The sequence below is a fragment of the Gopherus flavomarginatus genome, chromosome 7 (genome assembly GCF_025201925.1).
Source record: "Gopherus flavomarginatus isolate rGopFla2 chromosome 7, rGopFla2.mat.asm, whole genome shotgun sequence".
NCBI classification, from domain to species: Eukaryota; Metazoa; Chordata; order Testudines; family Testudinidae; genus Gopherus; species Gopherus flavomarginatus.
Window position 1 is genome coordinate 91,732,409 of NC_066623.1, and position 17,943 is coordinate 91,750,351.

The window sequence follows — 17,943 nt, forward strand, 5'->3', positions numbered from 1 at the left end:
CTGCTGGAGATCATAGAGTTAAATACTATAGCTGAGCTGGAAACGTTTCTGACTTGTTACATTTGTAGCTATGCATGCTAAAGGTAATCAAATCTTATGCTTCAGAGCATCTGCTGGTGACTGCAAGAATTGTGAAGAAATTTGACCCTGGTTACAGCCTTGCACAAATAGTTAAATGCAGTTGGGGAAGAGCTTTGTCCTTCATTGAAGCATTAGCTTTTGGCAACTGCTCATTGCTAGCCTTAGGATTTTTGCAGGATCAGTAAGATGATTTTTTGGGGGAAATCCCAAATGCAGCTAACTTAAAATAAATGTGGAGAGTCCTGAGGCTACCATCAGCTGCCTCCAACTGCAGAAGAAATTGATTCCAGCTGCTTGTACTGGGGCCATAGGAGTCCCTAAGGGTATGTCTCTAGACTACCTGCCGGTCAGCATGCAGCAATCGATCTAGCGGGAGGGGGATTTATCGCATCTAGTCTAGACGTGATAAATCGATCCCCAAGCGCTATCCCGTTGACTCTTGTACTCCACGACCGCGAGAGGCGCAGGTGGAGTCGATGGAGGAGCAGCAGCAGTCGACTCACCGTGGTGAAGACACCACAGTAAGTCGATCTAAAGGGCCTCTGCGGTATAGTTTCTAAATAGAAAATTACACATCAATTAAGTCTGTCAATCCTTCTTACAGATATTGTGCATTCATCTCAAAAGATTCAGACATGAGCTCATGTTTTCCACAAAAATTGGTACCCATGTATCCTTTCCCCTGGAAGGACTTGATCTTCAGCCTTTCGTTGCTAAGGACAGTCCAGCTCAGATTGTGACATATGATCTCTTGTCTGTCATCTGCCACCATGGAACTGCCAGCAGTAAGTATAGGTTTGTTGTTTCAGAAGGCAAACATAGTGACAGATGTTCATGGCATACTTCATTTTATGTAAGTAGATGTGGGATTACGGGTACCGTTAAGATTTACTGGTCTGAAAGGTAAATATGGACAATGGTGGTAGTAATATTAATTCCAAAATTGACTAATCTTACTGTTGATTGAAGCCAGCAGCTAGTACATGTTCTGTTTGATTATTTGTTTTTTAAAGTGAGTTATGACATACATTTTGGAATGTTATTTAGAAGTTTTGTACAATTTAAAGAAGAATGTATCAACCAATCTTATGACTAAAAAAAAAAGTACTTACAAAAACCTCTCTAGTTAACCATCCTGTTGTTGTCTGCTACATTTGTTCGTACTGTGTACTTTAATTTTGTTGCAATATAAAGGACTGCTTATCCCAGCTAGTGACACCACAAGCAAATACAATGTAAATAATAAAATAAGCTTCTCCGTCCACAAAGATCTGTGTTGAAAAAATGGACTTTCTGGCATGTACAGAAAATTAGCTGATTTTTGCTCTCATTGTCAAGGGGGAGTGCACTGCAAATTCCAGTTGTGGAGAATATTCTGCCAGTACACCTCTACCTCGATATAACATGACTTGATATCACACTAATTCGGCTATAACGCGGTAAAGCAATGCTCCGGGGGGGTGGGGGGAGCGCGGGGCTGTGCACTCCAGTGGATCAAAGCAAGTTTGATATAGTGCGCTTTCACCTATAAAGCGGTAAGATTTTTTTGTCTCCTGAGGACAGCGTAATATCGAGGTAGAGGTATAGTTCCTTCTTGTTTGGCTGAAAGAATTCCAGTGCCTCTGTTATAAACTCTGGCAACATGGTGTGGGAAGAGAGGCAATTTCTCACATAACAAGGCCCCGAACATCTAGGACACAGATTTAACAGTAAATGCTTTCAGTTCTATTCTGAAACGTATTGGCATCTAACACAGCTCCAAGAGCTCTGGTTGTAATGTGCTTCCTAATGATGCCCAAATCCATCAAGGAGATATAGCATTCCTTTCTACAGTAAAACCTCAGAGTTAGAATACCAGAGTTATGAACTGACCAGTCAACCGCACATCTCATTTGGAACTTGAAGTACTGTACACAATCATGCCACAGCAGAGATAAAAAAAAGACACATATAGTACAGCCCCATGTTAAACATAAACTATTAAAAAAGAGGAAAGCAGCATTTTTCTTCTGCATAATACGGCTTTTAAACTTTACTGAGTCAATGTTCATTTGTAAACTTTTGAAAGAACAAACGTACTGTGTTCGTAACTCTGAACAAAAATATCCATTCCCAAGGTGTTTGTAACTCTGGGGCTCTGTTATAGTTACTTTCCATGTTGTTCTCAGGAGTCAGACACCAGGAAAAAAATAGGGTGCATTCAGTCAGAAATAGGAGTCAGAATAGTTCAAGAATAGATTCTGTTAAGGACCAAAGATAAGGACCTTATTGTTTAGGTCAAATTGTTTCATTTTATTCTTCACTAAATACTGCCTCCTTTTCAAATCAAGGGCAGATATATGATTATCACAACTATCGGCACTCCATATTTTAAGAAACAATTTGAGCCTAAAGGTGAATAGTATCCAAGATGCAAATTAGGAATCTTGAGATGTTGAACAGTAGAACATGGTTCCTATTTCATGCAGGTACACTGAATGCTTTTAGAGATTGTGAAAATCTGGACAGAGATGTTGCTTTGACTAAAATAACTTACTAAATGGACTGTTTTGGACATCATGACCCAGAGCAAAATATTCATATTGCTTAGAAATCAGTCAAACTAAAGATCACTTGGAGAGCAGAGCACATGTTGAAAGAACATAACCATGTCTGCTTTTTCCCTTTAGCTGGTGGGAATGGAACAAAAAGCTGATCTTAGATTTATAAGGAACTTAAACCAAATTTGTATAGTAAAGTCCCTTTCATTAATACCATTAAACATATATGATGAAAAGATGTACAATTTTCTGTATTCTTTACTTGTTACCTAAATTGTTCATAGCCGCACATTTCACTGTACAGTCTCTTTAATACCTTCTTACTCTAGGTGGACATTATATAGCTTATTGCCGAAACAATTTAAATAATCTGTGGTATGAATTTGATGATCAGAGTGTCACAGAAGTACCAGAATCCACTGTACAGAATGCAGAAGCTTATGTTCTCTTTTACAGGTAAGAAAGTGAATAAAAGGAGGAGAAAGGTCAGTGTCAGAATAAATCTTGTTCAAATAAATGAATCACTTGTGAGCTGTTGGCTGTTTGGCACCCAGCTGTTAAAATTAAGTTGCTAAATAAATTTTGTGAGACATTTGGAATTGGGGAGGGGAAGTTGGGTCAGTTAGACACTCAGCTATTGGCAAGAGACCCTGTAGTTCAGATAGAACTCATGTCAAGTATGTGTCACACAGAATCAACTATGCTGAAAAATGCTTTTGTTTTATAATAACCCTCAGATGATACATTAATAATGCATAGCAATTTCAGTATAAGAAAAAAAGAGACTCTGCTCTTCTGAAGAAGGCGGTAATGCAGCAGAGCTACCATAGTGAAAGGCTTCAAGATGACTTGTTCTAATGTGATATTGAAAGGAGCACTAGATGCCACCATGAGATGTTTTGCTTTGATTTAGTGAAAATGCTTTGCCACCAGTTTATTTTTTGATGTAACAGTTACGAAGTGAAATTGCTTGAACATTTAAATGCTTATAAAACTTCAGAATAAAGTCACAGAGGTGGATCAGAACATTAATTCTGCAGATTTAAGATAATGAAAACTCAGTGAGATTACTAGAACTTGAAGAGTCTTAAAACTGGCAATTAAGATTGCCTCCTCTGAATAAAAATGAGGAATACAGGGAGGATTCTGCACACAGACTGATATTGTTAGAGCTATAAAGGGATTTGAGGAAACTCTTTAGCAGCTGGAAACTGGAACAACAGGGGTTTTACTGTGTCCTTATTTTGCTGTATCCTGGTTTTTTCGTGAAACTCAGACAGCGTGAAGGAGACACCTGCTATTACCATCTTCAGTCTCTGTCACTTTTATACTTGGAACTGTACATGCAATTAGACTCTCATCTTTTAACTGTTTTACAACTATTAAAGTATTCCGTTTTTAAGCGTTACATTCTTTATACTGACGTCGAGTTTAAATTAACAAAGGATGTGTGTTTGCTACCGGAAGTTGAATACTGAGTCTAGCAGATATAAGTTACAATAGAATTGCACAGATGAGTAGATACAGTCTGATAATATTTTTGTCTTTGCCAGAAGCACAAGATACAGGCTGCTGGCCAAGATATGGTCATTGGTCTGACTCACAATGACTGCTTCTGTGTTCCTTTTAGGAATAGACCATATTGTCAAAAAGAACAGTGTGCTTGTTGTGAACAAATACTTCAAAATTAAAATATAAACTCAAGCATGTGAAATATTTATATCTTGGTCGTACACATTTAAAATTCAAATCCTTTATTTAAATGGATGTCTTTTCTATTGGTTGTTTTTACTTGAATTAAAATTATTTAATAATATAGTAATGGGATATTTTTAATTGGGTTTTTAGGTGTATTAAATGTAATGACCCAGAAATTCAGTGAAGGAAAAAGTTGGTTTCCAAACCAGTGTTCAGAGTAAATCAGCACCACGCATAAGGATACATCCTGTGCTTAATGCTTTTTTTTTTATTTATATAATAGAAAGAGCAACGAAGAAGCACGAAGAGAGAGACAGAGGGTGTCAAGTCTGTTGACTGTGATGGAAGCAAGTCTCCTGCAGTTCTATATTTCTCGACAGTGGCTGAATAAATTCAAGACTTTTGCTGAGCCAGGACCTATTTCAAATAATGATTTCCTCTGTATACATGGAGGTGAGATTGCTAATCTTTTATAAAGTACCTGTAAAACAGAACATCTGCCTTTGAGGATGAAGACTTATTTCACTGGCTAGCAGGGAATTTTTTAAAATACTGGAACTTGTGTGTAATCAGTTTCTTATTCTTTACTCTTATCAGTTACCCAGAAGCCAAGGTTATTTATTATCTTGTCATCATTTCTGGTTAGGGACCTACTTTAAGTGTTTTACAGTAAAGATCTGACCACAGAGTGTAATTCCACAGAGAGTGTATATACTAATTTTTCCTCGGTGTACATGTTTTTCCATAGCATCCTAATATGGTCTGCATTTTTTCAAAACATTTATATAGATTTTTCATCATTTTGTACATTTGATTATGTAGTTATATTCCCCTAATAACTGTTTGGACTAACACCTTGTAACATAAATACTTGTCACAACTACACAATGAGGATAACAATCCCAGGAACCCAGATATGACAGGGGACAACAGGGTATCCAACATGAAAACAATAATGATCAAGAAAACTTTCTTGCATGTTTTGTACACAAGTTATAAATTGTCCTTCCTCTGCTAGACATTAGTGAGAGCTCTGTTTTGCAATGTCACCTTTATTTGGGCTTCTGACTTTCTAAGCAACCACCATGTAGTATCCAGCACCCTCTCCCATGTAACCACGTGCAAAAGAGAAAATACTGTGCCTGTGGTCATTTGTAGACTGTATGTGTGCAGTAGGAGAACCTGAGCCTATGAGAACCCAGTGGATCTATAGCACCACCTTCTCATTGCTCAGGGCTGCTACAAATGCCACTGTCAAGATTAGGAAATAAATGGTGTGACCTAGTGGTTGGATCAGGGGTCAGGAGTCAGGCTGGGTCAGATATCAAGAGGTCAGAGTCAGACACAGGCCAGAGAGCAAAGTCAAGAGTCAGGTGTCATAAGGCAGGCAGGGTCAGGTTACCAGGAGATCAGCAGTGTGAACAGGTATTGCTGGGGAAGCAGCCCTAAGTAGGGTGAAAGCAGTTGTATGGACAATTTCCTGTTGCTATGCTGGGTTTAAATAGGAGCTGTGAACCAATTGGGACCCCTGTTGGTCCACCAATCAGTTTCCAGGGCTGGGGTCTTCTATCAGAGTTTGGCTCCTCTTCTGACAACAGGTGGCAGGTTGGAACTTACCTAGTGTCACAGAGTCCTGTGGACCAGCATTCAAGACCTGCTGTTCCTTACATCCACAGATGCATCATCCTCACTAGTTTTCCCCACAGGGAGAGGCTTGGATGCTGTGTATGTACAATAGCTGTTTATAGTACATAGTGTTTGGACAGTAGTAGGAGCAACAGTAAATGAAACTTCATTGTCCATAATCCCCATAGCCTTTCTGCTGTTCCCCTTCTTCCTGAATTTTCATTATCCATAGCCTCTTTGTGGACTCTTCATGCTATCTAGAAAGCCTGAAGACAACTAATGAGCTTTACTGAGTAATGAGTGGAATAGAATTTGGTAAGTCACAATCAATGGCTTTTATGTGAGTAATCCAGAAACTTTTAAATAACAATTTTAAATTAGAATTTAATCCTACATTTTAAAAAACATTTCACAACCAGCGTTCTTAAAAGAAGCCTTTACAATCAATCCATTTCTGCTTTCAGATATATCTGAATTAAATCTTTGGTATGATTCCCTTCAGCTTTTCTGGTAAAATGTTCAGCCACATCTTAAAGACAGTGGGGCCTCTTTTAAGAGACTGCTCTTGAGTTGGTACTTTGACGGATCATACAAAACAACATTTACTATATTATATCTTATATTTTGGTTTGAATTGGTCAAAAGGTGGTTCATGACTTAGAGACCTTTAAAACATTAGAGTTAGGGAAAGAGATAACTATGTAGAATAGCCACCCCAAAAAAAAAAATGTAGCAAGACCTTTTTCTTCTCTTATAGGTGTTCTTCCACATAAAGCTGGTTTTATAGAGGACTTGGTTGTAATGCTACCTCAGAACATATGGGATACCCTATATAGCAGGTAACTGACACTGCTCTGCGCTGTGGTTTGAGAGCCAGCATTTGTGCTAAGTCGTGAGTTCACGAATCTTAGGGTTAGTGTTTAAAAATAGAATTCCTTCTCTCAGCTTTGTATCCGGGAGTGCAAGGTGCGGATTTATGAAATTTGCTTTGTACAAGACAGCCTGAGTAAATGGTGTTGCCAATAACTGGGGTATCATACCAATAAATGCTATTATATATTCTTCTACAAAATAATAAAGGATGTCAGCAAAACATGCTTTGCAAGAGGTATTTTCAAGGAACTATGTATCACAGCTTCCTACCTACAGAAAGAGCTAGCTTTTTGTTCCCTTGGTTTTGTCTTTTTTGACTCAGTCAGCTGTCAAAATTATTTCAAAATAATTTACTTCAGAGGGTTCTCTGTAATTACTCTGCACTCCTCTAGCAGGGTGAGTTTGTGTGCCTCCTGAAGGAGTGACCCTTGTAAGGCCCAATTCTTTTTACAGAAACAAAGCTTCATGGGAGCCCCATTGAGGTCAGTGAGGACGTTGTTGCCCATTACACATTCCAAGAATTTTTATCTTTTAAATCCCAGGTATCTGAACATGAAAGCTCAGGCAGAGGTATAATGATTTGTAGCTAGTCCCAAGCAAAAAATGGAAATGTGTTCCTATATCCCCACCACCCAGCTTCTTCCCACTTCCTTGTGTAGCTTGTTTTTTCATCACATCTAACCCATACAAGCAGTATCTCTCTGCTTCTGCAGAACTTGCTCACCATCCCCCACTCCAACAGACACCCATTTCCGTACTCATCATTCTCCTCCCAGTAGAGGAAGGGTTCACTCCTCAAGTAATTCTTTAGAGTTCCTACAGAGATACCGGGAATTACTCTTTTACCTCCATATTGAAGGCCAGGGAGGAAATATGACCTGATAGTTCTTATTGCCTCTGCCACTGACTAATGAATAGTAGTTAAGGCCATTAACCACCCTCACACCAAGTTCAAAAACCAGAATTAGACCAAAGTATAACAGCTATTAAGAAACTGAACTTTACTCTTCAAAAACACAAGGAATTTCCAGATCTTTTGAAAATACCATATTCTGAGACATATCCTTCCCATGTCTGTTTTTATCCTTACTGCAAATCAGAGGTCTTGTCAGCATTTCATGCTAGGCAGAGAGTGCCTGCTGCCTTCTCTCTCTACAGTGGTAGTCAATTATTTTTTGTCAAGGCCCAAATTTCCTGGTCAAGGTATAGTCAAGGTCCAGCCATCAGAGAAAAAAGATAAATAATAATAATAATGATAAAAAGATGTTTTCGGGATCTATTAAAAGCATCTGACAGTCTGGATTTGGCCCATGGTCCACCTAATGACTACCGCTTGGTGGGGCAGTCTTTCCATGCTGATCTAAAAGGCTTCTTCAGTTGAAGAAAACTGAAATTCTTATTGCAAATGAAGTTAAATTTCACCCATCAAAAATTACATTAAAAAACTGTTCAGATTTTTGTTGTGGAACCAAGTAAAGGTAGAATTAATCCTGTTTGGGACCAAACTGCCTCCAGTGCTTTCAGAGGACTTGTCTACGTACAAGTTGCACTGGTTTAACTAATCAGTTTAAAATCACAGTTTTAGGCCAGATCTGTACCAGCAAACCCTTCTAGTATAGAGACAGTTTATACCGGCAAAATAAGCAATACCAACCAAAGCACATTTGTGCCAGCATAACTACATCTACACAAGGCTGTTGTCCAGTATAGAAATGTAATTTAAAAAATCACACCTCTAACTATAATTGCTATCCCTGCAAAAGTTTCTGTTGTAGACCTGGCTTTAGTTAAACCAGTGTAACTTGTATGCAGAGCAGACCTGAGAGTAAACAAGTTCTATTCTATGGAGGTACTAGTTAGAGCTGAGCAGAAATTGGCATTTCCAGTCTGTGGAAATTTCTGACATTTCAGCATTTGTTTTCATTCTGAAATGAGATTGAAATTTCAATCTCATCAGCAGAAGAGAAATTCTGAAAAATTTGTATATGGAAATGTCAAAATATTTTGATCAAAACAAATCATTTCAACATTCTCCAAATCAGAATACTTTGTTTTGAGTTGTTGGGATGTGCTGAAATGCTTTGTTTCAAGTAACTTCAATGTTAACCTGCATTTTATCGTTGTGGTGCATTGCCTTAGGGGAGTTGTAGTTGGGGAGCCTGATATCCCACTCTCCCCTATGTGGCCAGATTCCTGGCTAGACTAGATCTCCCATAATGCTCTGAGTCATATGATACCCATGACCATGCAGCTCAGTGAGAGGGAAATCAGTGCATTGTCTTATGGGAGTTACAGTTCTCCAGGGAACCCAGTCCAGAGGCAAGAATGGGGGGCCATAATTACAAATCTAGTAAGACTGTGTGCCATGATAGGCAAATACTCTTTAACGTTTTGTTGAAATGAAAAAAATTAAATACCCCATTTTGGGTTACTCATTCCCAAATGAAATATTTCATTTTGATGTTTCCAACAAGAAATCAATATTTTGGGGGAAAATCAAAATTTTCCCGTGCAAAATGGAAATTTTCCAGAAATTGCATTTTGTCTCAGGAAATAATTGACAGAAAATTACTGACCAGCTCTCGTTCTTATGCTGCACTCATCTCTGTATCCAAGTGCCTTCCAATTTAAGCAACATAGCTAACATTTGTCATGTAGTATTTGTTCTCTCATCCTCTTCCCAGTGTTGGTGTCCTTTTGAGTGTACATGTTGTTGTATTCTCATGAATCTAAATTTCCTGAAGAATAATAATGATCTTAGTGGGTGCATTTCCCTTTTATTTTTAATAAACAGTATAATCAGCATATCACCTAGTTCAGTCGAAAATATATATAGGCAGAGAATGTAGTTCAAAATCTGAAATGTGATCCATGAGCTAAAACAAGACTCTCACTGATTTAAATGCATCTATGAAGTTTGAGTGATAAGAGACAAAAATCTGAGTGGGTACAGTATCTTATTGTAATGAAATAACTCAATTTTAATTTAAACAAAATATGACATTTTTATATCTTGAAAGATAATATCTTCACAAATTAAATTGTTGTAAATGGAGTGATAATCATCTAAATAGTCTTAAACAACCAAACTTATTATCTTCAGAGGTTTCAAATAAAATTATCTTCGGAATCAAGATCTTACATGCCAGATTTTAGATTGGAGCTTATTTGTACATCTGAGTAAACAAGGCATTGTTGTAAAGTGCCTTTTACCATTGCTTCAAAGGACTGGCTTGCATTTTTGGTTTTAAAAAAACAACAGAAAAACCACTTAGCGTTAATTTAATTTTAAAAACTACACTCCAGGCCAAAGGGGGCTGCGGGAAGTGGCGTGGGCCGAGAGATGTGCTGGCCGCCGCTTCCTGCCGCCTGCATTGGCCTGGAGCAGTGAACCATGGCCAGTGGGAGCCACAATCGGCTGAACCTGCGGATGCAGCAGGTAAACAAACTGTCCTCTGGCGGGCCATGTGCCAAAATAATCTTCTATGAACAAAACAGTGGATGTTAACCAAGTTTAGATGTTGGAATCACGTAGAGCAGTGGTTCTTAAACTTTTTTTTTCCATGAACCACTTGAAAATTGCTGAGGATCTCAGCAGACCACTTAATGGTCGTTCCAGATGTTGTGTGTACCATTAGCTAACTATTGTAAAGCTGTTTGGATAAAGGCTCTATATTAAAAAAATGTAATAATAAACAGTTTTTTGTTCTACAAATAAAAGCACACAACTTGTATTTTAATATCAGTAGTCTTACCTTTTTAATGTGATGGATGTGACCTCTCTCCCCCACCACGGCAGCCCCCGAGCTGGGGCTGGGCAGGAGGGGAGGTCTCTCCCCTGCCACAGAGCTGACACTGGGAAGGAGGGCCATCTCTCCCTGGCAGCTGCAGCCCTGGACTGGGGAAAGTCACCCCTTTCTATGACCACCTCAGCCCTGAACGTCCCAAATTCCCCCCACCCCCTCTTCTCACCCCACTGCCTCCTCCCACCTGTCCCCTATTTCCCCCCCTCCCCCCCAAGTCCACCACCTCACCTTACATGTGCGTCTTCTCCAGGGTCCAGCACTTAATTAGTGGAGCCATGCCTGTGTGAGTCCACTAATTAGGTGGATGGCCCTTCGTTCTCTTGTGTGCAGCTGCCCAGGCGCACACCTTAGAGGGAACTATCCGTGGACCACAGTTTGAGAACCTCTGATGTAGAGAGCCAAGAGTAAATATCCCCATTGCAGTATTGTTCAACACAGAACTTGGTGACATGTTTGCAAATGTAAATCGTTTTGGTGACATACAAATATGAAGTGGAGATTTTTAATGTGGCATATCACACATGCTTATATTAGGATTTTGAGTCAGAATTACCAGGTGAAGAGCTTTTATTCTTGTGGATGATAAATTCTTTAGGCCATGTGGTGGGTAGATTTTAAAAATATACTGTCTCTTCTTTGTTTTTAAATTTCAAATAACTTTTTACTGGCATGGGGTGGGGCCGAGTGTTTTTTTCTGGTCTTGTAGTCCACCTCCATAGTTTTGTTTTAGTTTTTACCTCATTAGTTTTGAGAAACAAAACAGCTACAATGACTGTGCATGTCAGATAAATTGTGCATTTAAAAATGCAAATAAAATTGTTAATAACTGACTAATAATAACTGCTTTTTGAATCCTCATCTGGGAGAAATGTCCAAAAGTATTTTTTTTAAAGCTTTTTCTGTTAATTGTATTAATTTTTTTCTTCATTCAAAACTGTTGGGTTTAGAGGTAATAAACTGCTACTAGCTTTTTTGTGGTATAACCATGAAGGCTTTGGAAGGGTGAGGAATGGAGGGTGGAGTTGTTTGCATTTTTGTAGTGGATAGTTTCAGAGCAATAAAGATTTTTATCTTTAAATATACTTATTTTTTTAACTTGGTGCAGTTCATTGAAGGAACTTGTGGCCAACTCTCTTTATTAGGAGAAGATTTAAATAATAAACTATTCAAACTAGGTCTAGTGAGGCAGAATCTTACATATATTTGTTTCCAAAGATCAAATGCCAGTATCCCCAGTTATGGTAAATATTACTGTAGTATAGAGAATAAATGGTAGCCTACATGTGTCATAGTGACCAGAACCTGAGTGTATCATAGACAGCTTTCAGTAGCTCCTATTAGTATGTGCTGCTGTGCTTTGCCCCAATTCACAGATGAATTATCCAAGGTAATAGCATTAAAAATACGAAATTCAGCCTATACTTCTGAGTGTGTTTGCCACATGTCATTAAAGCAAACAGAATCTGGTGCTGGCATTCTCGTGGCTATTAGAAATGTGGAGGAGAAATATGAAATATTTATCATGAAATTAATAATGAAATTTACTGTGATTATAGGTATGGGGGAGGACCGGCTGTTAACCACCTGTATGTTTGTCATACCTGCCAAATAGAGGCTGAGAAAACTGAAAAAAGAAGGAAGACTGAATTGGAAATGTTTATTCGGGTAAAAATTAGTAATCCGTATTCTCTGATTCTTTCCAGTCTTTTTGTCCTTATCTTATAGATTCTTCAGAAGTAATATTTTGACCAAGATTCTCAAATTCTTTCATAGTGTGATTCATACTTCAATAGAGCAGGCTTTTTACATGAACCATCTACTCTCATTTGCAATAATATAATATCTCTGTGGTATCTATGGCAATTGCATATGTGGGACCTGTAACAATAAGGAAACACTAAATATGTTTTTAGCTGATTTTTTTTTTTTTAATTAATGCTACTTAGGTGGAAACAAGGAATAGAGCCAGCACCGTGTGAACAATCAGTTCTTCTTTGAGTAGTGTTGTCCCTTTGGGTGCTCCACTATAGGGGTGTGTGTGTGCACCTCCACACTGCCAATTGGAGAATTTCAATAGCAGTCCATCCCACATGCGTCTCCCCAGTTGTCATGAGGCTAGCCAGCGTGCACAGGCATTTCCTTCTCAGTTCTTTCTCAACCACTCCTAACTAGAGAGAGAGCTAAGAGCTGTCCATTAATGGATCATTAACTCCCTATAGTTTTGCAACTTTTAGCTTTCCTTGAAGTCTTTTTCTTTTAGTACCTGGTTTGTTTTGAGTTTGCCATGGGTTGGGGGGCGGGAAAGAAGAAAGGATTGGCGGGAGGGGTGCAGACCGCCCCTGAACAAGGAAATCCCTGGCTCTCCAGGCTTCAGAAAGTGACTTAACAGCAAAGAATTCATCCTAATGACCGTTGGACATTTGCAGTGCATTCACTTTCTAGGGGAAAAGCATAATTCACAGAAGTGTGGTTCGTGCCAGCAGTTAAAACCTAGATCCAGGAAGGACAAAGAGTTAGGGCTTCAACACCAGGATTCCCAGCAAGAGCTGTCGCTGCAGCCTTCTATGTTGAAGGCAGGTGATCCGAGCTGCTCACTCAAGACCACGAAGAAAAGGTCTGTGAGTCCCCACCACAGCAAACCCCGATTGAGCCGGAAATGCTTAGTACTGATGGTGCCGAAGCCATCTAGAGCATGTGTGGTACCAAGCCAGCAGAGCAAGTTGATCTCTCCAAAGACCCGATGGGCATGGCAAAGAAGTACCGGTACTTGATGTGGGGGCATGAAAAGCATGGAAGATCTGCAGTGGCGAAGGCTACATCTACATGGTCATCGGCACTGACCCCAGCGTGCGTGGCACTGACGGACTATATGACTAGGTCTGCATCTCCACCTTTGTTGGTACAAGCCATTCGGCACGGACAACCACCAGTACCTCCGTCATCTGCACCGACTGATTTCCAGTGCGCAACAGATCTGTGTCTGATGCACCAGACTCGCCCCTACTCAGTACTGGGGCTCTGATGCTGAGTTTTCCAAAAGCATTGGACTCAATGATATCTCCATGCTGCACACCACCTTTCTCCTCATCAGAATTAGATAGTGAGCGAGAGGACTTGGGTTCCACCGTCATCCTACCCGCCATACCCGTTCCAATTTCATCATGGACACCAGGCGTATCGCCCATCCAACTGTCAACCTCTATGGTTTGGGCAGCCATAGTACCAGCCGCAAGCTCCCTACCCTTAGTGGTCTATTGGGACCCCTGGCAGGCCCAGAGGCAACAAGCGTCCCAGGCCCCTAGTGTGGCATACCAACAGGCAAGGAGGCACCCCTGTTCTGCTTTGGTGTCAAAGGGTTCAGAACCTCCTGAGCAACACGGGGAAGAAGTTGAAGGTGAGGCAGAAAGAGAATACATCCCTCAAGCTTGTCTCTCGTTGTCCTCACCTGATGAGGCAGACATGCCCCCTCCACCATCCATGACAGATGATTTTAAATCGCTTAGCTCAGAGGGTGGCAAAAGCCCTGCAAATACCAGCTGCTCAAAGTGACGTGAACTTCACCACAAATTGGCAAACAATCTACACTCTTCCACCTCTAGCAGAGTGGCCCTCCCAATTAATGAGGCGCTCCTGGATCCTGTCAGAGTTATTTGGCAGACCCCTGCGTTCAGCCTGTTGACATGTAAGTGGACGGACAAAAAGTATTATGGGCCGGCAAAGGACACCGAATTTTTATTTTCCCACCCGCCTCCAGTTCCATGATTGTGGATGTGGTTAATTCTAGAGGCCTCCAATAACAGTTTAAATCCACCAAGATGGGAAACACTTGGAACTGTTTCTCAGAAAAGTGTATTCATCAGCCACTCCTCAGTTCCAGGTGGCTAATTACTGGGTCATGTTGGCCAAATACGACTACCAGAACAATGTGAATTTCTTTATCGATCAGCTCCCAGACCTCCCATAAAGACTAATTCATGGCAATAATAAATGAGGGCCAGCTGATGGTGAAAATATCTCTACAGTCCACATTAGACGTGGCAGACACAGCAGCTCGTTCAATTTCCATGGCTGTGGCTATGAGAAGGGCTTCGTAGCTGCAGTTGTCTGGCTTCCTGAAAGAGGTCCAAGCCACTGTGGAAGAACTACCGTTTGAGGAGACAAAGCTGTTGGCCAAAAAGATATATGCGACCCTTCATTCCCTGGGGATATACATGCCAGCCTGCAAAAGAAAATACAGCCATTAGTCACTGTGTAAGTCTCTGTCATTGCAATACACACCTCAATATTTGTCAGAGATCTTATGAACCACAGAGAAAGAAATCAAGATGCCCCAAAGGAAAGCAATAGGGGCCACAATTGACTCAGCCCTCAATCTTGAAGCGGCAGTTTTGGCTCAGTTTGGTTTACAGGAGACAACATAGGCAACTTGTATCGATGCTCACCAGGGTCAAGCAATCCTTAGACTGGTGGAAGGACCCAGTAAACGTCTGTGTGGGAATCCTGTTTGCTCAGTCTTCCTCATCCCTTTTCCTGACACCACCCCCCCCCCCCCGATGTATCCCTTATAGGGTGGAATGCGCATTTCAATGGCAATACAATATATGACAGATAGTCTCCAGCAGATATGTCTCCCCACATCAGCTTGCTTGAGCTCAGAGTGGTCAGGAATGCGTGCGCTCACTTTCTCCCACTAATCAAGGACACACGTACAAAGGTCATGACGGACAACATGGCCTGCATGTACTCCATAAACCAGCAGGGAGGCGCCAGGTCTCATTTCCTGTCCGAAGATGCACTGAAGCTATGGAACTGGTGCATCTCCCACAATGTCCAAATATCAGAGGCTTATCTGCCGGGAATACACAACACGATAATCGACAGTCTGAGACGCAGATGTCCACACGACCACGAATGGGAAATAGAGTTGATTCTACACAACATATTCTGACAGTGGGGTATGCCGGTAGTAGACTTGCTTACTACTCACCAAAAAAAAGAAATGTGTCCACAGTACTGTTCCAGGGCAGGGATAGGTTGACACTCCATGGGAGACACTCTCCTCCTTCTTGGGACAAGGGCCTTCTTTACGCCTTTCCCCCATTCCCTCTATTGCTGAAAGTTCTCTTGAAGATAAACAGGGAAAAAGCAAACATCATTCTGATCGCCCTCACCTGGCCCAGGCAGATGTTGCAGCTGGCATTATGTCCACCGATGACTACTAGTCACTCCTTATCTCCTGTCACAGAACGAGGGTCACACCCTCCACCCCAATCTGCAGGTCCTGCAACTCAAAGCATGGCTCCTTCATGGTTCCAGCACATAGAAACATCTTGCTCTGAGGAGGTACAGTAGGTGCTATTACACAGTAAAAAGGGCACTACTCATCATACCTAACTTCAGAAATGGAAGAGGTTCCAGATCTGGTGCCAACCCAAGGGTGTCCCCAGCGGTGGTCCTAGACTACATGTTGACCTTAAAGAAATTGGGGCTCTCTATTAGCTCGCTGAAGGTTAATTTAGCAGTGATCATAACCTTCCACCAGCAGATAGAAGGATACTCTATCTTCTCCAACCCAACTACAGAGAGGTTTCTTAAAGGCATAGCAGACCTCTTCCCACAACCCAGGCGTCTATCCCCACCCTAATGGGACCTCAGTCTAGTGTTAAAAGGACTGACGAGTCTGCCAGTTGAACCCATGACTTTCCATGAAAAAGGTGGTCCTGCTTTGAGCAGGGGGTTGGACTGGATGATCTCCTGAGGTCCCTTCCAACCCTGATATTCTGTGATTCTACGATCACCATCACTTCTGCCAGAAAGATAGGTGAGATAGCATCTTAACCAGAAAGAGTTTACCTGCTGAGTGGAAAAATCTTTTTTTATGATGTAGAAAGAGTTGAAAGGTTGTTTTTAAAAAATTTTATTCTACTTCTCTGTCCTGTTTTTCCTCAGAGTCTTCTTGGAAGACCCAGAAATAAGAACTTTCTGAGTTCTTGAAGGGGCTGAGCTGGAGAATCGTTAACAAAGTGATATTTTTCCCCTCCAGTTGTTAGTTGTTTTAGTTAAACAGATGTAAACAAACACAGTCATGAAAAAAGAATTTTAAACAATCTAAATATTAACTTCCTTACTTATGATCTCTCTAGGCATCCATGTGAACTTCTAGGAAAATCAAATAGATAAAACTTGAATTCTTCTTCGAGTGCTTGCTCATGTCAATTCCATGCTAGGTGTGTGTGCGCCCACATGCACAGTTGCCAGAGATATTTCCCTTAGTGGTATCCGTACAACTGTCTGTAGCACCCCCTCAAGCCTTGCACTCATCTGCTGTTATAAGGGGCGTCGCCAGACCTGTGATCTCACAGTTCCTTCTTACCGCCTGTGACGGTTGCTGAAATGGTCTCTGGCTCTCACAAGGCTTTTTACCCTAGTGGTTTGGACTTTTCTTGTTGTATATAGTTCTTTCTCCTGTTAGACAGGCCCTGGCCTTCTACATCAACAGAACAAAACCCTTCCTCAAGTCAACACAGCTCTTTATAGAAGTGGCTGACAGGATGAAAGGTCTGCTGGTATCGTCCCAGAGGATCTCATTTTGGATAACCTCCTGCATCAAATTTTATTATGAACAGGCGAGCGTTTTGACCCCGGTTGTCATGACTGCCCATTCCAGGAGGCACAGGCTTCGTCAGGTACCTTGTGCAGGTACCAATCTGCAGAGCTGCTACATGGCCTTCGGTCTATACGTTTGCCTCGCACTATGCCGTCATCCAGCAGGCCAGGACAGTGCCAGTTTCGGAAGAGCAGAGTTGCAAGCAGCACATCCGTGAACTCTGAGCTCACCGCCAGGGATACTGCTTACAAGTCACATAGCATGGAATCGAAATGAACAAGCACTCAAAGAAGAAAAAACAGTTACTAACCTTCTGTAACTGTTGTTCTTTGCAATTGTGTTGTTCATGTTCATTCCATGACCTGCCTTCCTACCCCTCTGTCGGAATTGATGGCAAGAAGGAACTGAGAGGGTGCAGGGCCAGTGGCACTCCTTGTATGGGTGTATGAGCACAGGGCTCCATGAGCATATGGTCATCCCTCCGGATAGCACTAAAGAAAAAATCTCTGGTAACTGCGTATGTAGGTGTGCAATACAACACAGGAGCATTAGTTTTAGTTGTTAGTTATGATACTAGTTTATTCAGAGGAAACCTACAATCTTTAAACTCTCAAATGACGTAGGATTTGACTTTCAGATATTTTCTTGCGATTCAAGACTACCAAGTGTTTACTGCTTTGATACCCTGAGAACATGTAAATAATTTTGTATC

At 41.0% G+C, this 17,943-nt stretch overlaps 1 protein-coding gene across 9 annotated transcripts in view; it reads left to right on the plus strand.

Annotated features, from left to right (window-relative positions):
• USP33 (ubiquitin specific peptidase 33) overlaps nt 1–17,943 on the plus strand; it is a 92,001-nt gene that overhangs the window by 69,005 nt on the left and 5,053 nt on the right. For 8 of the 9 annotated variants that reach the window (XM_050961858.1, XM_050961861.1, XM_050961857.1 and 5 more), the window contains 5 exons: nt 686–866; nt 2,951–3,077; nt 4,603–4,772; nt 6,703–6,784; nt 12,181–12,289. In XM_050961858.1, coding sequence (XP_050817815.1) covers nt 686–866; nt 2,951–3,077; nt 4,603–4,772; nt 6,703–6,784; nt 12,181–12,289 — 669 coding nt within the window. The remainder of the gene's footprint in view (nt 1–685; nt 867–2,950; nt 3,078–4,602; nt 4,773–6,702; nt 6,785–12,180; nt 12,290–17,943) is intronic. The other variant, XR_007775425.1, reaches the window with a different exon arrangement.